Source organism: Mangifera indica, chromosome 2, assembly GCF_011075055.1.
Source record: "Mangifera indica cultivar Alphonso chromosome 2, CATAS_Mindica_2.1, whole genome shotgun sequence".
Classification (NCBI taxonomy): domain Eukaryota; kingdom Viridiplantae; phylum Streptophyta; class Magnoliopsida; order Sapindales; family Anacardiaceae; genus Mangifera; species Mangifera indica.
Genome location: NC_058138.1, coordinates 3,566,828 through 3,592,982, shown reverse-complemented (window position 1 = coordinate 3,592,982; position 26,155 = coordinate 3,566,828). Strand labels below are relative to the sequence as shown.

Sequence of the window (26,155 nt, the reverse complement as noted above, 5' to 3'; positions counted from 1 at the left end):
TTTTTAAACTTAAAATTTGATTCAATTAAAAATAATGTTAAACTGATTCAACTAACCAATTTTGACCCTAGGTAAATTATGTCATTTATAATAAATTACATTTTTCCACCTAAAGTTCGACCTAAAAATCTTTTTCCACCCCTTAACAACATAAATAACATTTTTTCACTCAAAATCAGATTTCTTTTCTAAAAAAAACACAATAAGGTATAAAGAAGTTAAATTAGCATTTTTCCCTATTATTTCAATTTTTAAATTACCATATATCCCCAAATTAACAAATTTAAACAAAAAAATTCCCCCTATAGAAAAAAAAATCCTAAACCCTAATTCAATCATATAATTCAGTGCTTGAAGATTCTGAGTATGAAGGAATTTTTCATGCATAAAACACTGTTTAATTTCTTCCCCCCTCTTGTGTTAACTATAAACAAATCTATGAATAAAATCAAACATACACTAATAAAAAAGATCTTGAAAATCAAATCTTAGAATCTGGGCTTAAATTATCAATTAACATATTCAAATTGAAATGCATCTGTAAATTTCCTTGCAAAATAGTTTTTTTTTTTTTTAAAAAGCAATAAAAATTCAGCATTCATCAGGATGAACAACATCCGCAAGGGTTTTTTTTTTTTTTTCTAGATTTAAAATTTAATTTAAGTTGTCGGATTGTTATGAGAATACTCCAAATATGAAAAATACAAATCAGTCATTCTCATTCTATCTATCAACTCATCAAAACAAAACATTGCCGCGACTGACAAGCATTACCGTGAACAGAGTGTGCCCTTTAGTCTTTACTCGATTCATTAACTTGCCCGCTTGATAACTCTAAGGTTCGATCACGAACAGAGGCTGTAGGTGGAAAGGTTATATGAGTCATTATCATATCGAAAGATTTTAGATCAATACTATCAAGTTGGCTAAGGAAACTCACTGTATCCATGCTGACCGGCTTTCTGTCTTCTACGAGCACCTCAACTATGGTTCCTGATTGATCAGCCTGAAGAAAGAAATACATTTTGGAGATAGATACCATGAGCTACACAAAGGACAATGTTTTCCAACTTATGGAGAAGAAGACAGAACATTGGAAGAAACTGAAGAAAAGGATTAAAATTGAAAAACAATGTCATGGCAGGAGAGCTGGAGCTGGGTATTAGAACCTACAAGCACGATGAATATATCAATGATTTGGTAATAGTACTTTGCACTTACCGTACCATTTGAATGTGCACAAATAATTTTGGCAAGCAAAATTGTTTTTCACTCAAGCAGATGTTGCAGAGGATAATAACATAAAATTGATCCGTACCAATTTGCAAATGAGAAAGCATATTCAAATGAGAACTTTAAGAGACTCTAGTTCAATTAGGTAACACAATTCAGACTTACTAAAGCATAGCCATTTTGGACCTAGTGGAAGAGTCCTCAAAATGGGTCTAGATAGCAACACAACAAACGATTGCAAAAAATGCAAAGACTAATATTACTGGTAGAGAAGACGTGTTCATGCGTGTAATGATTTAGCCAGACAATAGCAAGGGGTTGTTGTGGCTGCGATTGTATCTACATAAGATCTTGCATGAATTAGAAAAAGAGATATAGTTTGGTCACTGAAAATAGAATTAATAAGGGTGCTCCAGGCATATTTCCAATTTAAACCGAGTCAACTGTATTATGTAGAAAGTAGAAATTCATCACTAGCAGACCATAAGTGAAAAGAAAATACAAATACTATCATGAAGGAAACAAAATTCATTCTACCAAAAGTAACCCAAAACAGCTGTGAGTTTTAAATTTAGAAGAGATGTGAAACTTACTTCTATTTCATTCATCAATTTCATGGCCTCGATGATGCATAAGACCTGTCCCTTCTGTACTTTGTCTCCAACCTGTGGAGAAGCTTCTCATGTGAGGAAATAAGAAAAATTATGCAGCAACAGAGATGATATAGTATCAATAAAGAAAACGTTTAGCACAAATCATTCACCTTTACAAATGGCGGTTCACCAGGTGCTGGACTCCTATAGAATGTACCTGCCATGGGACATTTAAGAGATGGAAGTGAAGACTTAGGCGATTTGGCAGGAGGAGGAGGAGTTGACGGGGATGGAGTTGCAGATGGAGCAGATGCAGCAGGCATAGGGGCAGGTGCAGGTGGGGCCATCGACATTACAGGTGGTGAGGCAGGTGCATGCATCATATCAGTGGGAGCAGGTGATGAAGGTGGCAGCAAGGCCTCTTTTTTCCGGATAATTAGTTCACAGTCGAGTTGTTTCAACTGCAACTCCATTATATCTCTGGAATCAACAAGCCTGAAAATTCAGAAGGAAAAATTCTTTCCCAGGTCATGATCCAAAGATACAAGGATTTTAAAAGAAGCAAACATTGAGCTTTCTCACTTAACAAGACTTGCAACTTGAGTGATAAACTCTGAAATTGACTCCTCTGTAGCCGAAGTTGCTGAAGAAGGCTCATTTGATGGCTTAGCATCTTTCATTTCTGCTCTTGCTACTTCTGATTCCGTTGGAGGCATGGCTACAGCATTTGATGATCCCGCAATAGCAACCTTGGAGGCAACAGATGATCCCAAAAGCATGTCCAGGAAGGAACGAAAATTTGAAAATGGATCCTCTAATGAAAATGATTGAAAGAAACTCACCTCATTCAATTGGGCTTTGGCCAAAGCTGAATATTTTAAAGAACCCTATACAGCAATTGCAGTAATCTATTATTACAAATCAAAACAAGAGGATTAAGGCCTTAATTAAGCTAAACAGAAAAGAAGTCAGTTGGCTTTACAAAATTCAGTAGGGAAACCCCAAAATAAGAAAAGAAAACTTGCACTAGTTTTTTATACTACTCAAGGAGGGTAGTAAGTGGCTGCAATACCTACAATAGATTTTGGAGCCACATACAATAGAGGCTAGAGGATTTTTAGGCATTTGAGAAAAGGAAAAAAAAGTTGAACTTAAAATTTACATACAAACTCCCTTTAGATTGAGACAAAAGAAGCTGAGAGCATGCTCATCTCTCAAAGCTTAAGGATTTATTTGTTTTAACCAATCCAAATGCGAATAAAAGTGACTCCACAACATTGTTAGGCAAGACAATCCAACTCAAGCAATTTGAGATCCATTTATTGCATGGTATTAGTACCTAATCGAAAAGCCTAGACCATTTCTAGTGTATTATTCTGCAGCAAAACATTTCACTGCACTTACCTTTGGATACATATAAATTGAAAATAAATTTTGTGTGCCCAGGAAAAAGAAAAGGATAATTATATGCAACATTTAGTGATTTTCCAAAATCTGATACCATTAACTATTATTCAGTAAGAAGCCTTAAAGTGTTGCTTAGAGAAGCACTTGACCAATATTTTCTACCACAGCACTTTGGAATGCTTTTGTGAATTGCAAAAACTATTCTACCCATAAACACTTCTAAGGAAAATGAGAATGCCTTTGGCATCACCATCAAAACCATTTTCAAAAGGTCACAAGGCTTCTATTTCTATTTTGTAATGCTCAGTTAAATCAAACAATAATACTTCTGTAATTAGAAAAGTATTTGCTTCTACAGAAAATGCTTTTGGGTAAGACAAGAACTGTAGTCTTCTCCAAGAAGCACTTGGTATCTTCTTCACAGAAACTTAGTTTCAGATGCTTTTGCAGAATCCAGGTTACTCAAAAGCACTTTCTACAAAAAACTCCTAAAATGCGCTTAACCCAAAGCACTTTCAGATAGTCCCAAGTGCATTTTAGAAAAAGCACTTCAATTATATAAAAGTAGCTTATAGAAACAGAAACAACTGCCTCCTTTCTGTTTGATGTATTAATATACTTTTATTCATTTAAAACAAAAGCTTTTACGCAAGAAAAGAACTTGACCAAGAAGCACCTATAACCTCTTTTGCCAAAAACAGTTTGAGATGTTTTCACCAAAACCACTCAATTCAAACACAAAAGCACACTTAAAAACGCCCTTAATCACTCTATGCACCATTTATTACTTCTAAATAAAAATTTTAAAAAATGCTTTATTACTAAAACTAAAACATATACAGAATTTGGGAAGCAACCAAATAATTATATAATTATACTAAAAAAATAACAGAACTCTAAGCATGAATTAATAAAAAACAATCAACCATTAATAAGTAAGAAAAGAACTAGAAGTACATTTTGGGGAAACATTTCACAAATGATGTTTAATTTAATAAACTATATGAACTTAAAATAAATACTAATTTCGTTAGCGATGAAGATGTATCATCATGTGATAGACTGATTTTGAATTAAAAATAAATTAAAACTAATCTAACACATCATCATTGTTAACCAAAGTTGCATATAGCATCACTCTAATTATAAAAGGCGCCGTTTAAGAAGCTTTTGCAGAAACCATTTCAGTTTAAAGTACTTCCCACTAAATCACTTCTAAAATACACCCTAATCACTCTATCTTCTGTGCAAACTAAATAATCAATCACAAATTCACATAAAAAGATTTCTTAGAAAATAGTGAAACTAATTAAGCTAACTAAACCCACTTAAGCTTGAATCAAATTCACATCACCGTGAATTCTGCAAGTTAAAACTCACTACAACAACACCAAAATTACAAAAATTAAAAAAATAAAATAAAAATTTCAACAAAGGCTAAGCGAATCATCACCTTGTTGGAGAGCCTGAGCCCTGTGGGTTTAGCAGAGAAAGGGAAAGAAAGAGTAGCGGAATGGTAATAATGGAGAAAAGCGGAGGGGGGTTTGGAGAGAGCAGAGGAAGAAAAAGCGGAAGCTGCGCGAGAGGTCGAGGAGGAAGCCATTTGGGTGTGAAATGAAATGAAAAGAAAAGTACAGGGTTTTATAAAGAAGAAATAATGCAGAAAGTTTGAAAACTTTGAGCTTTAGAGAGATCCGTCAAAAGGGTCGTTCGTATTGTTTGTTTGAATGTGATTGAATTGGACTGTGAGGAAGAACGAAGAAGAGCCGCTGGCTTCAGAGACAGAGCTTAGGTCGATGAAACCAAAGGCAGAAGAGTGCTTGTACGTAAATTAGTATACTCGCTTTCAAAATTTGCCACGTGTGCATTTCATTTATTGTATATGCCCCAATTTGTTTTGAGAAATTACTTTTATTTTGTTTTTCAACTAATATCTCTAATTTATCGCCGAAAAAGGAAGCTTTTTTTTTTAAATCTTTTGTCTTTGCCCGAAAGTGGATATGAAATTGACGTTTCATTTAATTTTAGTCGCACTATATCCTGTTTGAGTATTAATAATTTGAGTGCGGTTGGCTTTTGAAAGGTTATTCAATTATATTTGATTTAAGGCCAAACGACTATTTTCCACCCAAGGTTTGATGTTTTCTCAAGTTTTCACCCTTTAACTATAGAAACATCAAACACTCACCCATAGCCGGTTAGATTTAACAAAACTCTAACAGTAATAAGGGTAAAATTGTCATTTTCTCTATAATATTAAAAATAAACTAAAATAAAATCTATTTTACCCTCCTAAACTTTAAAAACTACAATTTTCTCTTAGCCTAAGTTTTAAAAAATCACAGTTTCACCCTAGGGTTTCGTTTTGAAATCTCTAGCTCCATTGCCGACGGCCTCTCCCTCCCGAAGCATCCTCTCCTTCCGGCGATCTCTTTCCTCCCATTTGGACTCTCGATCGGAGTCGGAGAAGCCGTGGAAGACGAAGAACTTCGTCGGGGAAGACAAAGTTCTTCGTCTTCCCAGTCGTCAGATGCATAGTGCGTAGTGCAAGAGTTCTTCGTATGCGTCGATCGATTGTCTTCTCCCAGTCGTCGGATGCATTGATCGATCGTCTTCTCCCAGTAATCGGATGCGTCGATCGATCGTCTTCTCCCAGATGAAGAAATTTTCTCCCAGTCGTCGGATGCGTCGATCGATCTCGTCTTCTCTAGTCATCGGATGCGTAGTGCAAGAGTTGAGGGGGGCCGGAGGTGGAAGAGAAACCGTCGGGAGGGGAAGACGGCCGGTAATGGCACCGGAGAAAGTGAAAGGGTTTGGAAATAAACCCTAGGGGGGGAATGCGATTTTTTCGAACTTAGCTTAGGGAAAAAATGTTAGTTTTTAAACTTTTAGGGGGCAAAATGTGATTAAATTTACCACCGTTAGAGTTTTGTTAAATCTAACCAGCCATGGGTGGATGTTTGGTGTTTCCATAGTTAAAGGGTAGAAACTTGAGAAAACATCAAACCTTAGGTGGTAAATAGTTGTTTGGCCTTGATTTAAATACGAGATATTAGTATCAATTTTTTCGTCTAAATTTTTTAGGTAAATTTACAGTGATTTTACCTTTTTAAGTAAATTTAATTTTATTTTCAATAATATCTTTATCAGCTAATTACATCACCTTCTCAATTAATTACATCAAAATATTTTTTTTCGATAACCTATGAACATTCTCTGTTTGTTAAGTTCTGATTTGAAGATTCAAAAACTTATTCAAAATAATTAATTTTTATTATAATATAGATTGAAACGAAAAGATTAACATAAATGCGAATAAGAGTACATAAGGGTGTGCACATGTACGTAAGAGTGCGTAAAAAATGCGTAGAGTATATAGATTGCGTAAAGAGTGCGGGGTGGGTAAAACTTATTTTATATATATATATATATATAAAAGGGGTACGAAGATGGTGCACACCTCTGTTTTATATATAATAATATTTAAAAAATATAATAAATATATATATAATAATATAATATATATTTAAAAATTATTATTATTATTTATATATATTATATTATATGAGAGGCGCACTTTATACACTTTTAACTCATTTTACGCACCTTATCCACCCTTTACCCACCTTTACGCACTTTACGCACTCTACGCACCATTTATGCACTTTACACACCTTTTACGCATTCTCCTTGTTTATGTCATTTTTTCGTTCCTATCTGTATTTGAATAAAAATTTATTAATTTTCAAATATATTTTAAATCTTTGAAACATGACTTACTAAATCTTTAAATCAGAACTTATCAAATCTTCGAAAAAAACTATACCAAATTCAATGTAATTAACCGAGCATGACGTAAATAGCTGAGAATAACGTAATTAGCTGAGAGGGTATTCTTGAAATTAAAATTAAATTTGTTTATAAAAATAAACCTATTGTACATTTACCTAAAAAGGTTTAAACGAAAAAATTATTGTCGATTTTAATTAATATCTTTTAAATACGGATTAAAAGGTTAAATTGTTTTTTAAACTGAGAAATTTAAGTTAGAAAGAGTTGAATTTAAATTTAGATTATTCAAATTTATAATTTATTAACAAAACGATTTTACTTTACTTATTAGGTCAAATGACTTTTCACTCAAAGTATCTTATTTTCCTAAGTTTTTATCTCTTATCTTTAAAAATCTCAAATACTCATTTATGGATAGTTAAAATTAACGGTATAAAGACAAAATCGTCATTTTTATCTGTAATGTTAAAAATAAACTAAAATTTTATCTTCTTTTTCCCTTTCTAAACCTTAAAAACTAAAAGTTTTTTCTACCCAAGTTTTAAAAAATGACATTTTCCTCTAAGGTTTAGTTTTCAAATCTTCAACACCATCACCAATGACGAATATCTCCAGATGGCTCCTCTCCCTCCGACAATCAAGTTTCTCCTGTTTGAAGCTTAAATGACATCAATTGACATAAAAAATAACTTCCAGCTTTATTAGGAGGACAAAACTATTTGTCTTTCCTAACAAAGACAAGAGTCTTGTCTTCGTTGGGGAAGATGAGAGATCTTGTCTTCATTGAGAAGATGATGTTTCATCTTCTTAATGAAACATCATCTTCTACTAGGTTTAAGGCTATCGACCGAAAAGGGAGATAGTGAGAGAGCGACTGCTAGAGAAAGAAAAAAGAAATACCGTTAGAGATGTGTTCGAAATTATGTTAGAGTTTGAAAATTAAACCCTAATAAAGAAAATGTTATTTTTTAAAATTTGACCTACGAGGAAAATTATTCAACCCAAGACTAATAGAGTCCAAAAATTGATTATGAACATGGGTATATTTGTTAGATTGTCAAACTTGTAAGCAATTATAAGGGTGTTCTTATAGATTTTTAAATTTATAATAACATACCCAAAAAAGGTCTAAAATAGACTCAAAACTTGAAAAATTTTAATCAACCGAACCTAAACAAAATTTTTAAAACCTATTAATGTAAAACGAGAAATGGTAGTTTGTTATAATCAAGTTCATTTTGACTTAATCAACCTTTCTTTCCAACCATGTTATCATGTTTTTAGATTTAAAATGTAAAACTTTCTTCTCCTCCTAATTTTGTAAAGCAACTTTTCAAGATCTGGGGCTTTTTATAAGCATGTTGGGACTAAGATTTAATATATTGCTTTAATATTGTGATATTGTCTAAACAATAAAATTATGCATATCTATTTCAAGTATATAAATATATACACACTTATATATGTCATCAACTGATTAATAATTTTGAATTAAAGATAAAAACAATACTCAATCATATAATAATACGTATAAATGTAAATATATTTGTATATCTAAAATAAATATGTATAATATTACTCTTGTGTTAATATGTTTTAAAACGTATGTCAGATATGTCCATTAAACCCTAAACAAAGCCTACGTAATTTAGCCAAATCTATGGTGTTTGGCCGAAAAACATAAGCTTCGCCCACAAAATAATACAAGACAAGAGGAAGAAGAAGGTTGGCTGAATCACAAGGTTTTGTTTAACTGTATCTTCAAAAAAGTCAATCAAATCCTTCGTAAATAACTTATTCAACAATCTTTTTTCAAGGTTCAGCTAGATGACCCTTGCCTTATCTTAAAAATGTTTGATTTGAATAATATTTTATTATCAAAATTAAAAAATTATCTTAAAAACAGATTATTATGTATAAATTATTATTGATAAAATTTGATAAATATAATATATGAGTAATGTTATATATGCAATTTTTATACACAAAAAATAACATTTCATCATATAATTTGATGGTTAAAAATTAAAAATAAAAAACCGAATCACATAGTAACATATTATTATTTATCAATATTATTATAAATAATTATTATGTTTTAATTAAAAATAATAAAAGAATACTACCGTATTATTTTACTTAAATATTTTTAGATTATAATTATTCTAAAACTTACCCAAGGATTTACCATGAGATTTTCTATTCTGGTTATATACTCTATTTCATATCAAAGCATAGAAAATTTTTTCATCAATAAATGAAACACCATATTACTCGAATTCCACTAATATATTCATACATAATGTCAAACAAGACATGGTATTTCAATTACGAAATTTTTTTTCAATAAATATATAGTTTAAACCAAGCTTAAATAGCAACGGCAACAACAATGATGAAGCTGATAAGCACCATGAAATGCTGATTTAATCTAACCAACAATCAAAATGTTCATTTATAGCTAAATTTGGAAGGAGGCAATCCTAAGTAACAAGAGAGATAATTTAACAAATAATACAAAGAGAAGCGTCAAAATTTGTTATGACTCAAAACTCTTCCAAAATTACCTGAAACATTCTTCAGCCTCTAATCTATTTGCACATTTGATGTCCTCTGTATTCAATTAATATTGGGGATGGCCTGTGCAACCAAAATGATATATCAGGCAATTCTGAAGATTAACACTGAAGCATAGAAAGATATATTCCTGATTATGTCTATATCATGTATTTTCAATCTAAAAGGGCAAGTCTGGTTGTACATACAGGCTAAAAGACTTTCTGAGACTCGGAAGTAAATGGCAATAATGAGTAAGAATATATACATTGATAAAACTAACAAATAACTTTAAATTGGGGAAAGCTTTGGTGTGGCGGTATCAATCATCCGAAAGATGCTCTGCAGGTTGAATGAATTTAATGAGAAAACACATCATGATCTATGATATGATTTCTCCATTACCATTTATAGAACAATAGTGGGGAATGAAAGTTGCATGATTCATGATAAAATCAAAGTCAAATGTAATACCATTGAGGTAGTTAGTATAATGAACCTTCAAATTTAATTAATTATCATTAATTAAAATTTTCTATAACGACTATTTGAAGTGAATGATTGTACTATGAAAAGAGTAACTAGAAACCAAAAAAACATAAAAATAAAAGGAACAATCAAACAAGCCAAATCAAGCTCAAAAGTATAATTTGATAAAAAAAAGTCTTGAGGTCTAACCCATCTACGCAATCTCAATTCCTGGTAATACTTTAAACTTCCTATAAGAATAATAAGGTTTTCTTTTCTATTACTGCCAGCAGCATGTAATGCAGATATATCACAAATAAAAGAACCTGCAAAGCTCAAAACATTAAACATACCAAAATTTAGTCAGCTCAAGGAATTACCTTATCAACTGCCTTGAACTAAATTATTCCTGGTGTTCAGTGTTTACTCTTTCCTTTAGAAGGGATCTTGCCATATGCAACAAGCCTTGAGTGAGACAGTTTAGTTTTCGCTTGACGACGCCTTGTCTTGGCACGCTTGGACAAATTGTCTGTATCACCATTTGGTTCTTCCAGTGGTACCTTTCCATCTCCCTTGGCACCAATCTCTGATTTTGGTTTTTCACCATCATCCTTTGATCTCTTCCTCTTCCCATTCTTCCTGTCACCGGACTTATGACCTTGGAGAAGCTCCTTAATCTTCATTTTTTCCTGATACCTCTTACTATCAGGTACCTTCCATTCTTTCTCCCTGTAAGGAGCAATCTTCTTCACAGAAACATACTGATTCAACTCCTTGTCATCCAATGATAATATCTCTTCAGTCTTCAACCCATACCTATTAGGTTTTACCTTTGCATACTTGAACCTCGTTTTTATGTCTCCAATAGTATCCTCATAGTCCAGCTTGTAGAACTCCTCCAGCATTTCTTCTCTAGCTCTCTTCACAAGTGACATCTTACGTTTCCTCTTCCTCTTGCTCTCCTCAGGAACCTCTTCTTCTTCCTCCCTGCCCTCTCTTTCTCCTTCATCACCATCATAATCATCATAATCATCATCATCATCACCACCACCACCACCAGCACCACCACCATTTTCTAATTCATGCTTTAAACTCCTTTCCCTAGCAGCCTTAAATCCATCACCTGATTTAATCACATCCCAACCTTTAGGAAGTCCTAGCAGCTCATCCTCTTTATCAAAATCTGGTTTCTCAATATCACCTTCGTCTTCTTCCTCTCCCTTGCCAAACTCAGGGTCCACATCTTCAGCACCATAATATTTATCATCAAACACTGCCTTCATCATCCTATCGTACTCTTCAGGATCAAAATCATCATCCAAATCCTTCAAATTTAAAGACAAATCTTCCTCCTCCTTAAACCCTGCAATTGCCATCACCTTTTTCATTCTTTCTTTCATCTCCTTCTTCTTCAAATTCTTCAAATGTTTCAACTCTTCCTTTCTCTCCATCTCCGCAATTTTCATCCTCACCTCTTTACTCTTCCTCTGCTCTTTCCTTGCATTATCCTTCTTCCTTACTGACCCCTCAATTTTCCTTGAGTGACCCATCACTCTATCATCCACCCCTTCCTCGTGCCTAAAATTTGTCTCATACTGCTCTTGTCTTTCAAGCTCCTCCTCTTCTCTCAACAGATCTTCCACCTCCTCTTCATCAACATCGAATTCTTTATCCTTACTTTCCTTATCAATCCACATCTTATTTCTAAAAAACTCCTTCAGAAACATCTTGTTCTCATCCAATTCACCATCCCCACCAAAATACTCATCCAATTTCTTAACAAACTGATCATTATCATCACCCTCCAGATCTCCTTCATCATCATTTTCCTTCTTTTTCTCTTTCAAAAAAGCGTCATCATCTTCCTCCTCATTTCCTTCAGCCTCTTTCACCGCATTTAAAAACTCTTTCCGAATCTCCTCTTGCTCTTCACTGTAACTCTTCTCTTTCTTTTTCTCACTAGACTCTTCTTCTTCCTCATCCTCAAACTCAGGCCCCTCTTCAATTAAATGTTTTGCCATCACATCTTTCAAATACATTGCTTTCTTAGTATTCTTCTTCTTCCCTTCATCATTTTCACTTCCTTCTTCTTCTTCCTCTTCACTCCCCTCTGATTCAGACTCAAAAAGCTTAACATCTTTTTCCTTAATAATTGGATCCTTATTCTTCACTTTCAACAGCACATCAAAAAACTCCATGTCTTGTTTGCTAGACCCCAATAAATCATCTTTACCTTCCTCTGAATCTGTCAACTCATCATCGGAATCTTCATCTGATTCTTCAATCGCACCTTTCTTCTTCAACTCCTCATACCTTTGCAGCTCTTCTCGCTTCTTATTGTGCTCAAATCGTCTTGCATATTCCTTATTAATTTCAATCTTCGAGACATCATCATCATTTTGTTCATCATCAAAGAGCTTCAGCCTCCCCATTGTTGATTAAAACAACTTTGATATCCTTCCTTCAGGAACCTGTTTCATAATGAAGCTATAAGCACACAAATACAAAGAGAAAAAAAAAAAAACTAAAATATTAGAAAACCAGAAGAACCCTTCAAGTAAATATGAAAAACATAGCCCCAAAAAGGGGAATTTGAATTCAACAAACACTGACTTATATTCCACATTATGTAGCTTCTAATTGGGCTTATAATAAAGAAGGTTACTGTGATCTATGGGCTAGTTCTAATTGAAGTGAAGGTGTGTTATATTTTCTGCTTCTACCAAATTAGATTAACAATGGTGGGCATCCTTAACCTTCCAAGATCCAATTTTCCCCATGAATTAATTTTCCATCCTCCTCCAGTTGCCAGGAAAATAATTATCACTTGTTTACATTTAGAAGTTTCATAAGGATTTTGTCTTCTTTAACATGATTTATATTGTATGATTACCCCTTGCTCTTTTCAATTTACAACTGAATAACGATATCACATAAGCCTAACATATAATATTATTTAACATCATTTATAAACTTAATTTGCAAATATCAATGAAGATGTTGAGTAACTTCAACTTTAAGCACCAAAAGAAAATGCTTACAGTCCAAGATTACTAGGTTGAATGATTCTTTCTGTATAAAGTATCTCTAGTCATAATCATCATCTTAGATGAATACAATATCTGTGTTGTTTAGTCTTTCACATTATCAAGAAACCGAAAACTCTTTGTGCTTTATTGTAGCTATTAGTATGTCATTCTCAAATCAAGAATATACATGATCAATCAACCTATATAAAAATTCTCCAGATAGTCCAATGCTATCAATTTTTTTGCACATAGTTCCCAACGTAGAAATTGAATAAAATTTCTCTTACACTTTTATATCCAAATATCAACCCTTTAACTAATGTCATCTCAACAAACCATACCTTATTTCCAATATGTGTCACAAGTATAACTACAAGTGTTTAGCTTTGGAAATTGTCAAGAGATTCAGAAACTCTTTGTGCTTTACTGTAGCAATCACTATCTCATTCTCTAGTCAAGAATATTCATTATCAACTGTTCTACATAAAAATTCTTCAAATCATCTAATGTTAATACGTTATCAAATTTTTGCACATAGTTCTCAAAATTGATATTGAACAAAATTACTCTTACACTTTCATATCCAAATATCAACCCTTTCATTAATATCATCTCAACAAACCATACCCTATTTCCAATATGTGTTGAACGCATAACCACAAGCGCTAGTAAGTTGTAATATTAAGCGTGTAAATTGAGAGTATCCGACAATATCTCAGCATTAACTAAAAGAGTCCTCTCTTTCATCTTCAATCACTACAAATATTTCAAAAAGAAGACAAACCCTCTTACCAGAAAAACCCTAGAAAGTCAAAGGGTAAATATTAATGGAGTTTCATGATTTTCCCTGAGGTTTTCACATGTAATGGAAATAACAAACTTGAAAGTAAAATAGGACTGAAGAAAAAGAAACACAAACCTGTAGAAAATTGAGCAGATATCGGCGTCAAGGCTGGTTTGAGGCGGCTGCGTTAAACGTCGGCCGTGTAGCTATTTTTTAGTATGAAAGTATATGAGTTTGGCTTTAGAGCAGAAGGGAGAACCTGTTTCAGGTTTGGACTCGGGTTTGGGCTGTTTGTTTTCGCAATGATTACAATGGGCCGAATAGATGTAAGACTCGAAATCTGGGGCTTTGAGGTTTAGAGGGATCCGTCAAAAGGTTTGGGATACGGCTCGGTGATTTTGAGATCATGTTTTCTAGGGCTTTTAAGAATCGATCCATGCACTATAGCAGGTCAACCCAATATTATATATATTAATTATTTTTATTTTAAAATTATTTTTACTTATTTTTGTTGTTAGCAGGACTGGATTCGAACTGAGCTGAGCTTGAGCTCAATCAAGCTCGGCTTAGGCCGGCTCGTTTTAGGCTCAGCTCTGCTCGATTCGATTTTCGTTATCAAAACGACATCGTTTTTAATATATATTGATTAAAACGACGTCGTTTTGTATAAAAAATTTTAATTAAAAATCTATCGAACCAGTTCGAGCTCGGCTAAGCCCAGCTTGTTTCGGCTCGAGCTGGCTCAGCTCGAGTCCAGCCCTAGTTGTTAGATATGCTAGACCTTAAGGCCTGCAATGCGGCCCATAAAACCCTTAGGTCTGGTATAACACGTAATTTTACGAATCATGTCAAAATTAAGAGAGTTAGGTCATTCCACAAGCCAACCCAAACCCTTTGACTTATCTAATTATAAGAAAGAAAGAAGAAAAAAAAGGCAGTTGATAATAGTATAATACTATATACGCTCATGAGATACGGTGATTTTAAATTAAAAATAGAGTATCGTATAATTAAATAATAACACATTATTAGTATTTAAATTAATATATATTATAAGTATATATAATATTATTATAGAAATGTTATGCATGCTCATTTTTTAGTATACATATGATATATTATTATATGATTTGATGTTATATTATTTTTAATTTAAAATTATCTTATCATTTAATAATATATCAAATATATATCCATTTGTATACTAAAAATATATACATATAATTTTATTGATATTATTATATGTTATATGGTGCAAAATCAAAGACTAGTGTTCGAATGTAAATTAATTTACTCGCTTTCCCATTTCACCGTGTATCTCCTTTTTTTGGTATTTTGTCCCGTTTGTTTTAAGATTTTTTTTATTTTGTTTCCAATTGATATCTCTGATTTATTGACGGAAAAAAAAAAATATGAGTAATATTATATGTATTTATTTTAAGTATATAATATATTTATATATATCATCATATAATTTAATATTATTTTATTTTTATTTTAAAATCATTCATTCATATAACTACACACATTAGATATATACTTATTTATATACTCAAAATAGATATATATAATTTTATTAAAAAACATTTTGTATAAAGTTTCACAATTATAATATTTAATTTTTACAGGTTATATTGTGTCGACTCAGATTTTTTGTGAAATCCCAACACAATCCATTTTATTCATGGGCCTTGGCCTTGGCACAATTCATAAATTTGTGGGTCATGTTACCCATTGCCATCTCTAATTCGAATAGCGCAAGTCAAATTTACTTATATATAAAGTTATAATTTTATAAAAATTAAAATATAACCATTTTACATGTCAAATCACATTTTTGCCCTTTAATAAAATTGAAATATTGCATTTACACTTTTAAAACCTTAGTTATCGTTCAACTGAAGTTTCACCATCATTGGTGATGTAATCAATATCAGATAAAGTGAAAAATGTTAATATCGGTGGATTGAATTATCGAAAGTTACAATCAATACTAGATGGATTTGGAAAAAAAGAGATCGACATGGGAAGGGAAATGAGGTGGAAAGGATGACATTGTCAGGGGAATATGTGGAAGATAGGTAGATTAGCATCAAAGGTGTATGTGGAAGTCAAATTAACATCATTGATAAGTCAAAGAAAAAGTAGGGTGTGGATGAAAGAAAATAGGAAGAAGGGTGTTTTAAAGTAAATTTAATATTTAATTTACCTTTTTAATTTTTCATTAATTTAGAATAATATGATAATTTTGAAAAGTTAAATAGTTTGAGATAATATGATAATTTTACATTCTGACATTGTTTTAGAATTCTTTTTCATTAATAGGTTTGATTTTGGGTTAAAAAAGTTATTCATATCATCAAGGAGTGGAAAAATGTTTTTACGCTAAACATTGGGTGGAAATATGTAATATACTCTTATGGTGACAAACTTGATGTTTCAACACCCATGTGCTTAGACTATCAATTGTGTGTAGAGTTAGATTTAAACCGAATTAGTTTGAACTTATTTTTTAATTTGGTTTAAACGTACCCAAAAACAAGCTTGATTAAAGCAAGTTCGAAATCAAACTCAAACCTAAGAGTTTTATATGGTCAAACTCGAGCTTAAGAGATGTTTGACTCATTAAGCTTATGAGTCTAAAAAAGCTCGATTCAAATCGAATAAAACAATATCTTTTAATTAATACAAATCAAAATGATGTTGTTCTGCTCCACTTGAATCAAAGTAATCCATCAAGTCCACACCAAACATATCAAACCTCAAATCCACTGACCAATCACACAATCATTAAATTAGGTAAAATAAGAGATTGATTTGATCAATTTTTACTCAAATATGGTATCAAACCAAACTCAACTTGGACTATCGAATTTAAACTCGACTCCCCTCAAATTGAACTAGTTTAAAAAAAGCTTGTGAGCTCAAACTTTCAAGCCAAACTTAATTAACTCAAGCTTAAATTTGACTCTACCCAAATGCAACTCTAATTGTATGCTTCTTAAGGATTCTATATCTATTGAGTGCTAAAATTTTTTAGTAATACTGTACATACTTATTTTGAATATATAAATTAATATACACTTATATATGTTATCACATAATTGGACATTACTTGTCTTTAATTCAAAATCACTCAATCACGTAATAATACATTAAATATGTATTTATTTATGTCTTTAAAATAAGTACACATAATTTTATTAGAAATTTTAATTCACATCACAAATTTTGTGTCAACAAAAATAACTTGATGACATGATGTAAATTGAATATGAAAATATTCTTTCTACTCTTAAACTTATGATTTTTATTAGGCCAAAAGACTCTTTCCCATCCAAAGTATATTGATTTTTCAAAGTTCTTTTCGTTAACTTTGAAAATATCAATTACTCACTCATGGTCAGTTAAATTTAACGAAAATCTAACCCCTAAAAATGTAATCTCATTTTCCCCCCTAAAAATTTAAAAATTAGCATTTTATCCTCTAAACCAAGTTTGAAAAGATCAAATTTTCCCCCTTAGGGTTTAATTTCAAAATCCGTTCACTTTACTAGTGTCATCGTCGACCGTCTTTCCCTCCCGACGATTTCTCTTCCTCCGACGACCTACTTCAACTCCATCCCAACCCATCCGATGTCTAGAGATATCGTCTGAAAAGAAAAATCGTCTTCCCAGACGACCCAAATCTTCCCAAAGGACGATGAATCGTCTCGTCTTTGTCTGAGAAAACGATCATCTTCCTAGACGATGTCTCTCGACACTGGATTGGTTAGAGTGAAATTGAGAGGGGCCGTCAGAGAAAGGAAAACCATCAAGAGGGAGAAATAACCGACTATGACGTCGAAGAAAGTGAATAGATTTTAAAACTAAACCCTAGTGGGGCAATGTGATTTTTCAAACTTAGTTTAGGAGAGAAAAGTTAGTTTTTTAAATTTAAAGAGGGGAATTAAATCATATTTAAGTTAATTTTTAATATTAAATATAAAATAACGATTTTACTCTTAAAATTAACAGATTTAAACGGTTATGAGTAAATATATAGGATTTTCAAACTTAACAGAAGAAACCTTAAGAATTCAACATAGTTTGGGTAGGAAATAATCCTTTGGCCTTTTTATTAACGAAAGTGAATGATTGATGGACAAATAGACTTTTCAAACTTCAAAGGTGAAAACAGTTAATACATCAAAGATCAGGTGGGAAACAGTCATTCAGCCGCTCTCAAAGCAAGGAGATTAGAGCGTTCAAACTTCTTTGTCTTTCTAAAATGCATTCCCCAAATTTGCCAAGCCACTCTTCAACTGCATCATCAATATGCCTATTATTTTTCTTCTAAATTGTATAACCTCAATTAAATCAAAAAATCATATGAATGAGGGTAAGCTTTCTACTCCTATTAAGTTTCTTTACTCGGTCGTCACGCTCTTTGCAAGATTCCGAGGCTGATCAACGTTGTAACCTCTCAGAACTGTAAGATGATACGCCAGTAACTGCACCCAGAAAGTTTTGTTAGTATCATTATGAATCTGAATTCCCAACCGATCAAATACTCAAACACCAAAACAGGTGAAAGCATTAGTTGTTTCAGAAAGAAGATGATGTCAGAAAACATAAAAACCATAAAACTCATTTTGAAAGACCTTGGTAGATTAAACAACAGCAACCATGCTAGCATTTTTTTAAGAAGAATCAATGTCTACATGATTTACTTATTTAGTACTTGATATGCCATTAATCGCTGACAAACTATAGATAAAATTTTTGCAACAATGATATATAGGCACAAATAAATCCGAACTGTGATGTGATGATACCTGCAATGGAACAATGTTAATTACAGGTTGAAGACAGTCCTCAACAATCGGAACTTCAATTACCCGACAAGAATTGCCAGGGCACACAGATGCAGCATCTCCTTTGGAACACATAACTATTAGACGACCTTTGCGAGCATGGAGTTGTTGAATAACTGACTGCTGCTTGCTGCAAGCAACCGGAAGATGTCAGTACTAAAACATTAAAAATTTCACACCAAGTTACTGCTACAAATGCAGTAGAACCAACCTGAAGCAAGCATCACGAGTAGCGATCACGACAATAGGAAGATTTTCATCAACTAATGCCAAAGGACCATGTTTCATTTCACCAGCAAGGATCCCTTCACTGTGCATAAGTGCTACTTCTTTCACTTTTAAAGCACCTTCTAATGCTGTTGCATAGTTGTATCCTCTCCCAAAGACAAGAAGTGACTGTTCAGCAATCAATAGTTCTGCAAGTTCCTTCATTTCGGCATCAAGCTTCAAGACCTCTCTAACTTTGTCTACAATGAACAAATATACCAAAGAGAACTACTTTAGGTGTATGAAATCACACCGAAAATGAAAGATAGAAACAAAAGCCATTAAAACTTACTAGGTAAATCAAATAGGCCATCAATTATAGCCTCCCTTCTTGCTTGAGTAGACATAGTGTCACCTCCGATTGCAAGAGCCAACATGGCCATCACTACTATTTGACTCGTATATGCCTGTAAATGACAATGATAAGTCTAAACAAAATTATATGAGAATTAATTCTGCATGTGCGATTTCTTTACCTTGGTGCTTGCTACACCAATTTCAGCACCAGCATTGATATGAACCCCGCAAACTGTTCGCCTAGCTATTGCACTACCAACAGTATTCGTTATGCCAACACACAATGCACCATTTTCTGAAGCATATTCTAAAGCATTTAGCGTATCTGCAGTTTCACCAGATTGACTGACAAAAATTGCTGTATCTTCTCTGTATATAGGACCTTGCCGATCCAATAGATCACTAGCAACTTCCATGGTAACAGGGACACCTATGATATAAAATGTTGACATAAGGAGGATCAGTATATCTTGCTTATAATTCTAATATATTTTAGAGACAATCAAAAAGCACTCACCAGATAGTTCTTCCATGATAGGTCTTGAAGCTAGAGCAGCATTATAACTTGTGCCACAGCCAATGAAAACAATCCGTCGGCTCCGTCTAATGGTTTTAAGATGGTCTTTCAATCCACCCAACAAAACACTCTTGGCTTTGCTGGAACCGCCACGTATAAGCCTCCCCCTCATGGTGGTTGTCAGAGATTCTGGCTGCTCATGAATTTCTTTCTGCATATAATGCTCATAATTTCCTTTATTTATTTGTTCAACCTCCATCTCAAGAATGGATAGTGCACGTTGGACTGATGAAGGTCTAGAAGGAGCAGCACCATGAATTCCTCTGGCATTATCAAACTTTAGAATTGATACACCTCCATCCTGAAACAATAAAAAGCAAAGAAATTGAGAAAGTAATGTTTGTAACTAAGCTTGAAACAAGGAGAATTAAACAAAGTAATGTGGAGATCCCCTTTTGCCCAATCATGTAGAAAAACTGGAAACCAACTCTGCATGGGCTATGAGATATGCAGATAAATGATTACCTTAATATGAAGAACTTCATTGTCCTCAATCACCAAAACCTTCTTAGTATGTTCAACAATAGCATTGGCATCACTAGATAGAAAAAATTCTTTGGGCTGCCCATTCTTTGAAAGAAATTTGGAATCATTAAGTGTGGATTCATTGCTTGCATCTTCATTCAACTCCTGAGATCATGGCGGCAATTATTTATATGGAGAATTTTGAATATATAAGAAATACAGAAAATGTATAAACGGGATATAAGATTCAATATATCAAAGGGTGAGGTAATGCTTTCATAAACCACCAATTTAAATCCACAAAGCTTCAATAAATATCTAGTTGGGACTTAAACAGCTTCTAGTGCAACCAATTCTCTCTTCCACTTTTCTTGCTCATACCTAGATAAAAGGGGGCAACAGTGGAAACTACTTTTCATACCAAAATCAAGCTTTCCATTGAAATTATCCATAACATGGGCTATGAATAATTCTCCAATAAAACTATATCTAATGAGCTTCAACAAAGAATAAATTATTGATGATGTACCAGTATTAAATAACAGGAATTTTAAACAAAACAAGAAGAAAAGGAAGATGTAATAATTTAATCTAAGCTTAAATCAGATGCCTAAATTAATATTAACTAATTTCAAAACAGTGCAACCTATTGAAAGAAACCATAACCATGATATAAATTTCATTGAACCGATTTTGTATTGAAGAAGCAAGGGTACTGGAATCTCAATTTTAAACTATATGCATATTTTCTTTCCATGTATAAACTTACTTTGACACCAAGGAGCAATGGGCTACCACGCTTGCATGCAATTAACTCATTTGGATAATGTTTACTTTTAAAAATGAGGGCACAGGCCCCTTCAAGATGTTTCATAACTTCCAGCACAACTTGGCTAAATGTGACAGGCTGATCACCTGCAAAGCAAACAATGAAACACTCAAAATTAAAGTCACCTTAATTTCATTAGAATCTTATATAAAATGAATATAGCAGTTCTGCAGGACCAAAATCCAATTACACAAGATGCAATATGCAATATGCCTTGACTACACAAATGGCAGGAGAACTTAATGATTGGAAACCAGATATAACTCCCTGGAAAAAATTATGCTACTCTCATCCCAAATTTTGGATCACGTTTAGATTTGTTAAAATATGTTTCGGTTACACAAACATTTTGGTTTCCATCACAACAATACAATGAGCCATAATCTTTGACTAGAAAATGGCCTGATTTAGTTTCTCAATCTTACTTTTTTTTTCTTTTTGCAATCATCTCTTCAATTCAATAGTGACTTTCTACTCTCATTTTCAACTCATGCTAACGACCCACATGATGCATGATTCTAAAACCATAACCCAAATCCCTAGCCTTCACTGTTACCAGACTTCCAAACAATCTTCCTGACATTAGCAAAAGCAGAAAGGGAATGACAAGGGTTGAGGCAATTATGATTAGTATGCATGGTAAAAGTTGAAAGATGAAAAGTCTAAAATATCAGATTCTTCAAAGAGATCCTAAAGTAACAAGGTTCAGTTGATAATGAGAAATAAACTACCTTCTGCCTCATGTGCTTTGTCAAAAATAAACTTGGCAAGCTTTGGAATTACTTCTGTGTCTGTTTCAGATTCAAAGGTGAATCCATGCCGTACAAGTGTTTCCTTTAGCACCTGAAAACATTATAAACAAAGGCAAACATCTCAGCATAAGTAGATATATAACTGAGATACTGTTTAGGAAAAAATAAGAATGAACATCAATATCATAGCACTTAAAGTAAACCACTGGAATAAATAAAGTAGCAAAAATCATGCATCATGTTCATGAGAGTAATCCACAAACTAAAAGAAAGTCAAAGTTGAATCAGTTATACGGTCATAGAAAAGCAGAAACAAACCAAGGGAAGAAATTGGTGTGACACCATCTATGAATAACTTGAGTGAGAAGGAGCTCATGTTCCCACAGATCTCAGCATCAAGTATTTTATTGATATGGGAAATTCTTGCGTCCAAACTCAACTAGGAATGGTTCAATTTCCAGGAACACCTCTAACTATGTCAACAGCAGGACTCTTAAATGGTATGCCTATTTTTACTCAAATTATACATGCCAAAAGAAACAATGGAAGTATCTCCTCATAGACTTCAGCAAGTAGGGTAAAATGGAGCTGCGAATATGAGGGAATAGAATCAGTAATTGCAAACTAATTCCAACATTCTAAGGAAATGGGCAAAACAATGGGATGGTAATTTCTGTTGAATGCCCATTCTATTCCAAGATTCATTCCAATGAACAAAGCTCCAGTGTGATTAACATCAAGTAAAGTGGCTTCTCATATAAAGACTGAAGTGTGAAATTTGTGAAATATTCAATTGCTCAAATATAAGGGGAACATTGTCACCAATCAGTAAAAGAAAAGCTTAACTTCTTCTACTAGCCATCATATATACAATTTAGATATTTACAAAAGAAAATCACATTATTAAATTATACAGATCACCGAAAATGCCCATCACAGTATACAAACACAAGTCCTATACAACACATCTGTCGGGTCGGCAAATCATACAAGTTTCTGAAAGAATATCTGAAGCATGTTAAGCAATTGAAAACAATCATTCATACAAGGGACAATATATATCTTAAGCAAACCTCATAATTAGTAATGACTCCATTATGGACCACCAAGAACTCATTTTCAGCACCAGATGTCTGAGGATGACTGTTCCGTGTAGCTGGCTCTCCATGAGTTGCCCACCGGGTATGTGCTATTCCAGCATGATCCGAAAAGGACTCCTCCAAATTTAATTCCATTGCAGCAACATCTGGAAAATATCCAAGTAATTGTTAATGCTGCCTATAACATAAAGGAATAGAAATACATCAAAAACATTTGAAGACACCGAAACAAACATATATTTTTCAGAAAAGACATAAGACATGGAGGAGGCACATCAGTTTGCACCAATCCAAATTTATAATCAAGTTACTGCAGGAACCCAAAAATAAAAAAATGTATACAAACAAAGCAATTTGTTTTTATGTTAGTTTCAGATATAAGTACAATGTTGGAAGACATAAACATTCGTAGCTAACATGAAACTTGTGGCAAGTAACAATTCTAACATTCTATGTTAGAGCACATTAGCTAACAAGGCGAACATTTAACAGTATAAGTTTGGGGCCTCAAGTTACAAGTTGCATGTGTCTTTACAACTTTTTGTCATTTTAACAACTGCCTTAAAACTATAATCAAGTCTCATAACTAGAGTCACATCTTTTGGTTGTTTTTAGCATGTGCCTACGGCCTAGAAACTATAATCAAACCTTTTGTTAGTTTCATAGGCCTATCTCTTACTCTTACTTAATACCCAAGAGAAGAAGAATACTAAATTTACAAAACTAATCCACACAGTCTAAAACGACACTAAAGCATGAAAGACACACCATCCACTTTAATTTATAGCATTAATTCTTAATTTTTTTTCTCTCCATTCACATGATATATTAAGAGTTTGTAAGTGCACTACTACACCTTGACAGATACCAATTTGACATAACCACTCAACCTATTTAATTGAACTGTATCCATCATTTTGGGAAACAAAGAAAAAAACAATAACTCCATAACTCAAAACCCATATGATAAATGAAAACACAAACAGAAAATGAAAACAAAACACAACAACAAAATCACTTATCGGTTCCTTTATTGCATTACAATCAACCAATTGGTGGGTGAGATTGACCTACCATGCCCATTTAACCAAAACAGCAAACATAAATTAAATTCAACCAAATATTATCAACTTCAAAGATAATAAAACAATATTTCTTTCCCACCATTTCTTCACATAATACCGAACATAGCATCAGGGCCAACCCGAATATATCGGTCCAAACATGACTCAAAACAATATAAAATGCATATACAGTCCCATCTCCAACAAGTTAAATCATTATGCATATCTTAGCTTCTTTATAGTAAATTTAAGTTAATTAACGGTTCAACTTAAACAAGTTAATGGTCATGTTTCAAGAAAAGGTCCTCGGAAAGAAAACATCGGGGTAAACCCAACTTCCCAAAAAGTGAAAAAAAACAAAGAATTAGAACCCCCCGGCCCCCCAAAAAAAAAATAAAAAAATAAATGAAAATTAGCGCCTGTTATAGTCAATCAACTGTTCAATAAAAACAAGCTAACTTCTAATTGACACGGCACCATTACAAGGCCAGCAACAGCTCTGTGATCATAGTATAGATGCATCCAAATTCGGGTCAACCCAATTGAATTGAACCGGACGACCTAAAATTCCATAAATATGCAAGAAGACAGAATCTGAGTCCAGAACAAAATAAAAGATAAAAACTGGCGTCTTGAGGGTCAATTACATGTCCAATTGAAAGAAGTTACTATATTACTGAAAAGATAATGTTACCAGGCCGTACCAACTCCAGATCAAAGTCCAAGTGGCCGTACTGACCCGGTGAAGTAAAGACTACGTTGGCAAAATTGGCGACTGGGTTAACTCGAATTAAATTGACCCGAAACCCCCAAAAGAATTGCATCGAACAAGTTCTTAAACCGACCCGAAACACCAAAAAAATGTAGAAGAAAACAAAGAATCAAACCGGAAAAATCCTGAATCATAGTCAATTTGCTGGACAATTATAACGAAGTCACTACTTTACTGGTCCGGTACCATTACCAGGCCAGTAAACTAAAACACCTGAATTATGAATTTTGCTAAAGAACATAAAACGACCCGATCGCGGAAACGTAAAAAAAAAAAGGAAAGAAACAAACCTTCATAGACGGATTTGACGAGGGATTCGATGTTGCCCTCTTGGCGAAAGACGAGAGGAGAGCGAGAAGTTGAAAATGATGTTGATGAAGTGGCAGAAGAGGAGGGAGGGAGGCAGTCGTCGATGGAGATGCCGGCTGAGTCGTAGCCGCGGTACTCGAGGCGGCGGAGGCCGTTAAAGAGGACTTGGAGAATGTGACGACGCTCACGGCAGATGCCGCAATTCACGTAGCCGAAGATGCCGCACATTTTATTTCCGTTAATGAGTTGAATTTGATTTGATTTGTGTTTTGATGTTCGCTGGTTTTGAGGAGAAAGGCTTTTTATAGAACGGTGGGTTGGTTGATGATGATGATGACGATGGAAGCCTTTGAATCTTCGCTTATCCAAAGTTGGGGGTGTCTGTGCGAGTTTTAAAACGTTTAGGACCTCTCCAATTTTGACACAACGTACAAAATTGTGTATCGCATTAGGACCATTGCATTGTAGGTCATATTGAAGGATTTAAGATCCAACCCTGATTAAGTTCATGAAAAACAATAAAACTTAAAAATTAAAAATATACAAAATAACGGATGTTGTGCAAAGTAGGGGTGTTCAAGACCGATTAACCGAACCGCTTTGCCCATTTTTTTAACCGAACCGAATTTTCGGTTTGAAAAAAATCATGAACCGAAACCAAACTGATTTAAAAATTAACCGATTTTGAACCAAATTGAAAATATCAATTAACCGAACCGAATTTTCGGTTAACCAATTTTTGAACCGAATTTTAAAAATTATCATATTTTATTATTTTTTTCTAATTTTTTGAAAATTTATTTAATATTCTATTAATATTTTATTCAATTTTTATTCAATTTTTTAAAAATCGGTTCGGTTTGGTTAACCGATTTTGAAATTTTGGCAAATCGGTAACCAAATCGAAAATTCGGTTTTTATATATTTTTGAACCGATATCCGAACCGATTTTTCAAATAACCTATTTTTCAGTTAGGGTTTTGGTTTAAAAATTAGTTCGATTTG

General features: G+C 33.3%; 3 protein-coding genes across 8 annotated transcripts; all 3 read right to left on the bottom strand.

Annotated features, from left to right (window-relative positions):
* Positions 1 to 601: 601 nt before the first annotated feature.
* LOC123209154 (biotin carboxyl carrier protein of acetyl-CoA carboxylase, chloroplastic-like) lies at positions 602 to 5,027 on the bottom strand. 2 transcript variants are annotated; one of them, XM_044626958.1, is made up of 7 exons: positions 4,687 to 5,027; positions 2,669 to 2,713; positions 2,409 to 2,575; positions 1,997 to 2,321; positions 1,827 to 1,898; positions 941 to 1,006; positions 602 to 858 (listed from the first exon to the last, which is right to left on the bottom strand). In XM_044626958.1, the coding sequence occupies exons 1-7, from the start codon at positions 4,834 to 4,836 to the stop codon at positions 835 to 837; spliced, it is 849 nt and encodes a 282-aa protein (XP_044482893.1). In that variant the 5' UTR covers positions 4,837 to 5,027; the 3' UTR covers positions 602 to 834. The 2 variants fall into 2 exon arrangements, with proteins under 2 accessions (XP_044482893.1, XP_044482892.1); XM_044626957.1 differs by having other exon boundaries at positions 2,409 to 2,713.
* Positions 5,028 to 9,299: 4,272 nt separating this feature from the next.
* LOC123209143 (protein KRI1 homolog) lies at positions 9,300 to 14,143 on the bottom strand. 3 transcript variants are annotated; one of them, XR_006500977.1, is made up of 4 exons: positions 13,998 to 14,143; positions 10,430 to 12,520; positions 9,865 to 9,923; positions 9,300 to 9,665 (listed from the first exon to the last, which is right to left on the bottom strand). XR_006500977.1 is itself a non-coding variant. In XM_044626943.1 (3 exons), exon 2 carries the CDS (start codon positions 12,479 to 12,481, stop codon positions 10,466 to 10,468), a length of 2,016 nt encoding a protein of 671 aa, XP_044482878.1. In that variant the 5' UTR covers positions 12,482 to 12,520; positions 13,998 to 14,143; the 3' UTR covers positions 9,300 to 9,673; positions 10,430 to 10,465. The 3 variants fall into 3 exon arrangements, 2 of the variants coding, with proteins under 2 accessions (XP_044482878.1, XP_044482877.1); XM_044626943.1 differs by lacking the exon at positions 9,865 to 9,923 and having other exon boundaries at positions 9,300 to 9,673; XM_044626942.1 differs by lacking the exon at positions 9,865 to 9,923.
* A 3,807-nt stretch (positions 14,144 to 17,950) lies between these two features.
* LOC123209387 (glutamine--fructose-6-phosphate aminotransferase [isomerizing] 2-like) lies at positions 17,951 to 25,614 on the bottom strand. 3 transcript variants are annotated; one of them, XM_044627424.1, is made up of 12 exons: positions 25,132 to 25,614; positions 22,979 to 23,151; positions 21,885 to 21,996; positions 21,094 to 21,239; positions 20,325 to 20,489; positions 19,800 to 20,160; positions 19,462 to 19,712; positions 19,278 to 19,392; positions 18,930 to 19,185; positions 18,680 to 18,848; positions 18,257 to 18,355; positions 17,951 to 18,166 (listed from the first exon to the last, which is right to left on the bottom strand). In XM_044627424.1, exons 1-11 carry the CDS (start codon positions 25,376 to 25,378, stop codon positions 18,272 to 18,274), a joined length of 2,079 nt encoding a protein of 692 aa, XP_044483359.1. In that variant the 5' UTR covers positions 25,379 to 25,614; the 3' UTR covers positions 17,951 to 18,166; positions 18,257 to 18,271. The 3 variants fall into 3 exon arrangements, with proteins under 3 accessions (XP_044483359.1, XP_044483358.1, XP_044483360.1); XM_044627423.1 differs by having other exon boundaries at positions 17,951 to 18,355; positions 25,132 to 25,613; XM_044627425.1 differs by lacking the exon at positions 25,132 to 25,614 and adding an exon at positions 24,170 to 24,299 and having other exon boundaries at positions 17,951 to 18,355.
* Between the last annotated feature and the right edge of the window lie 541 nt (positions 25,615 to 26,155).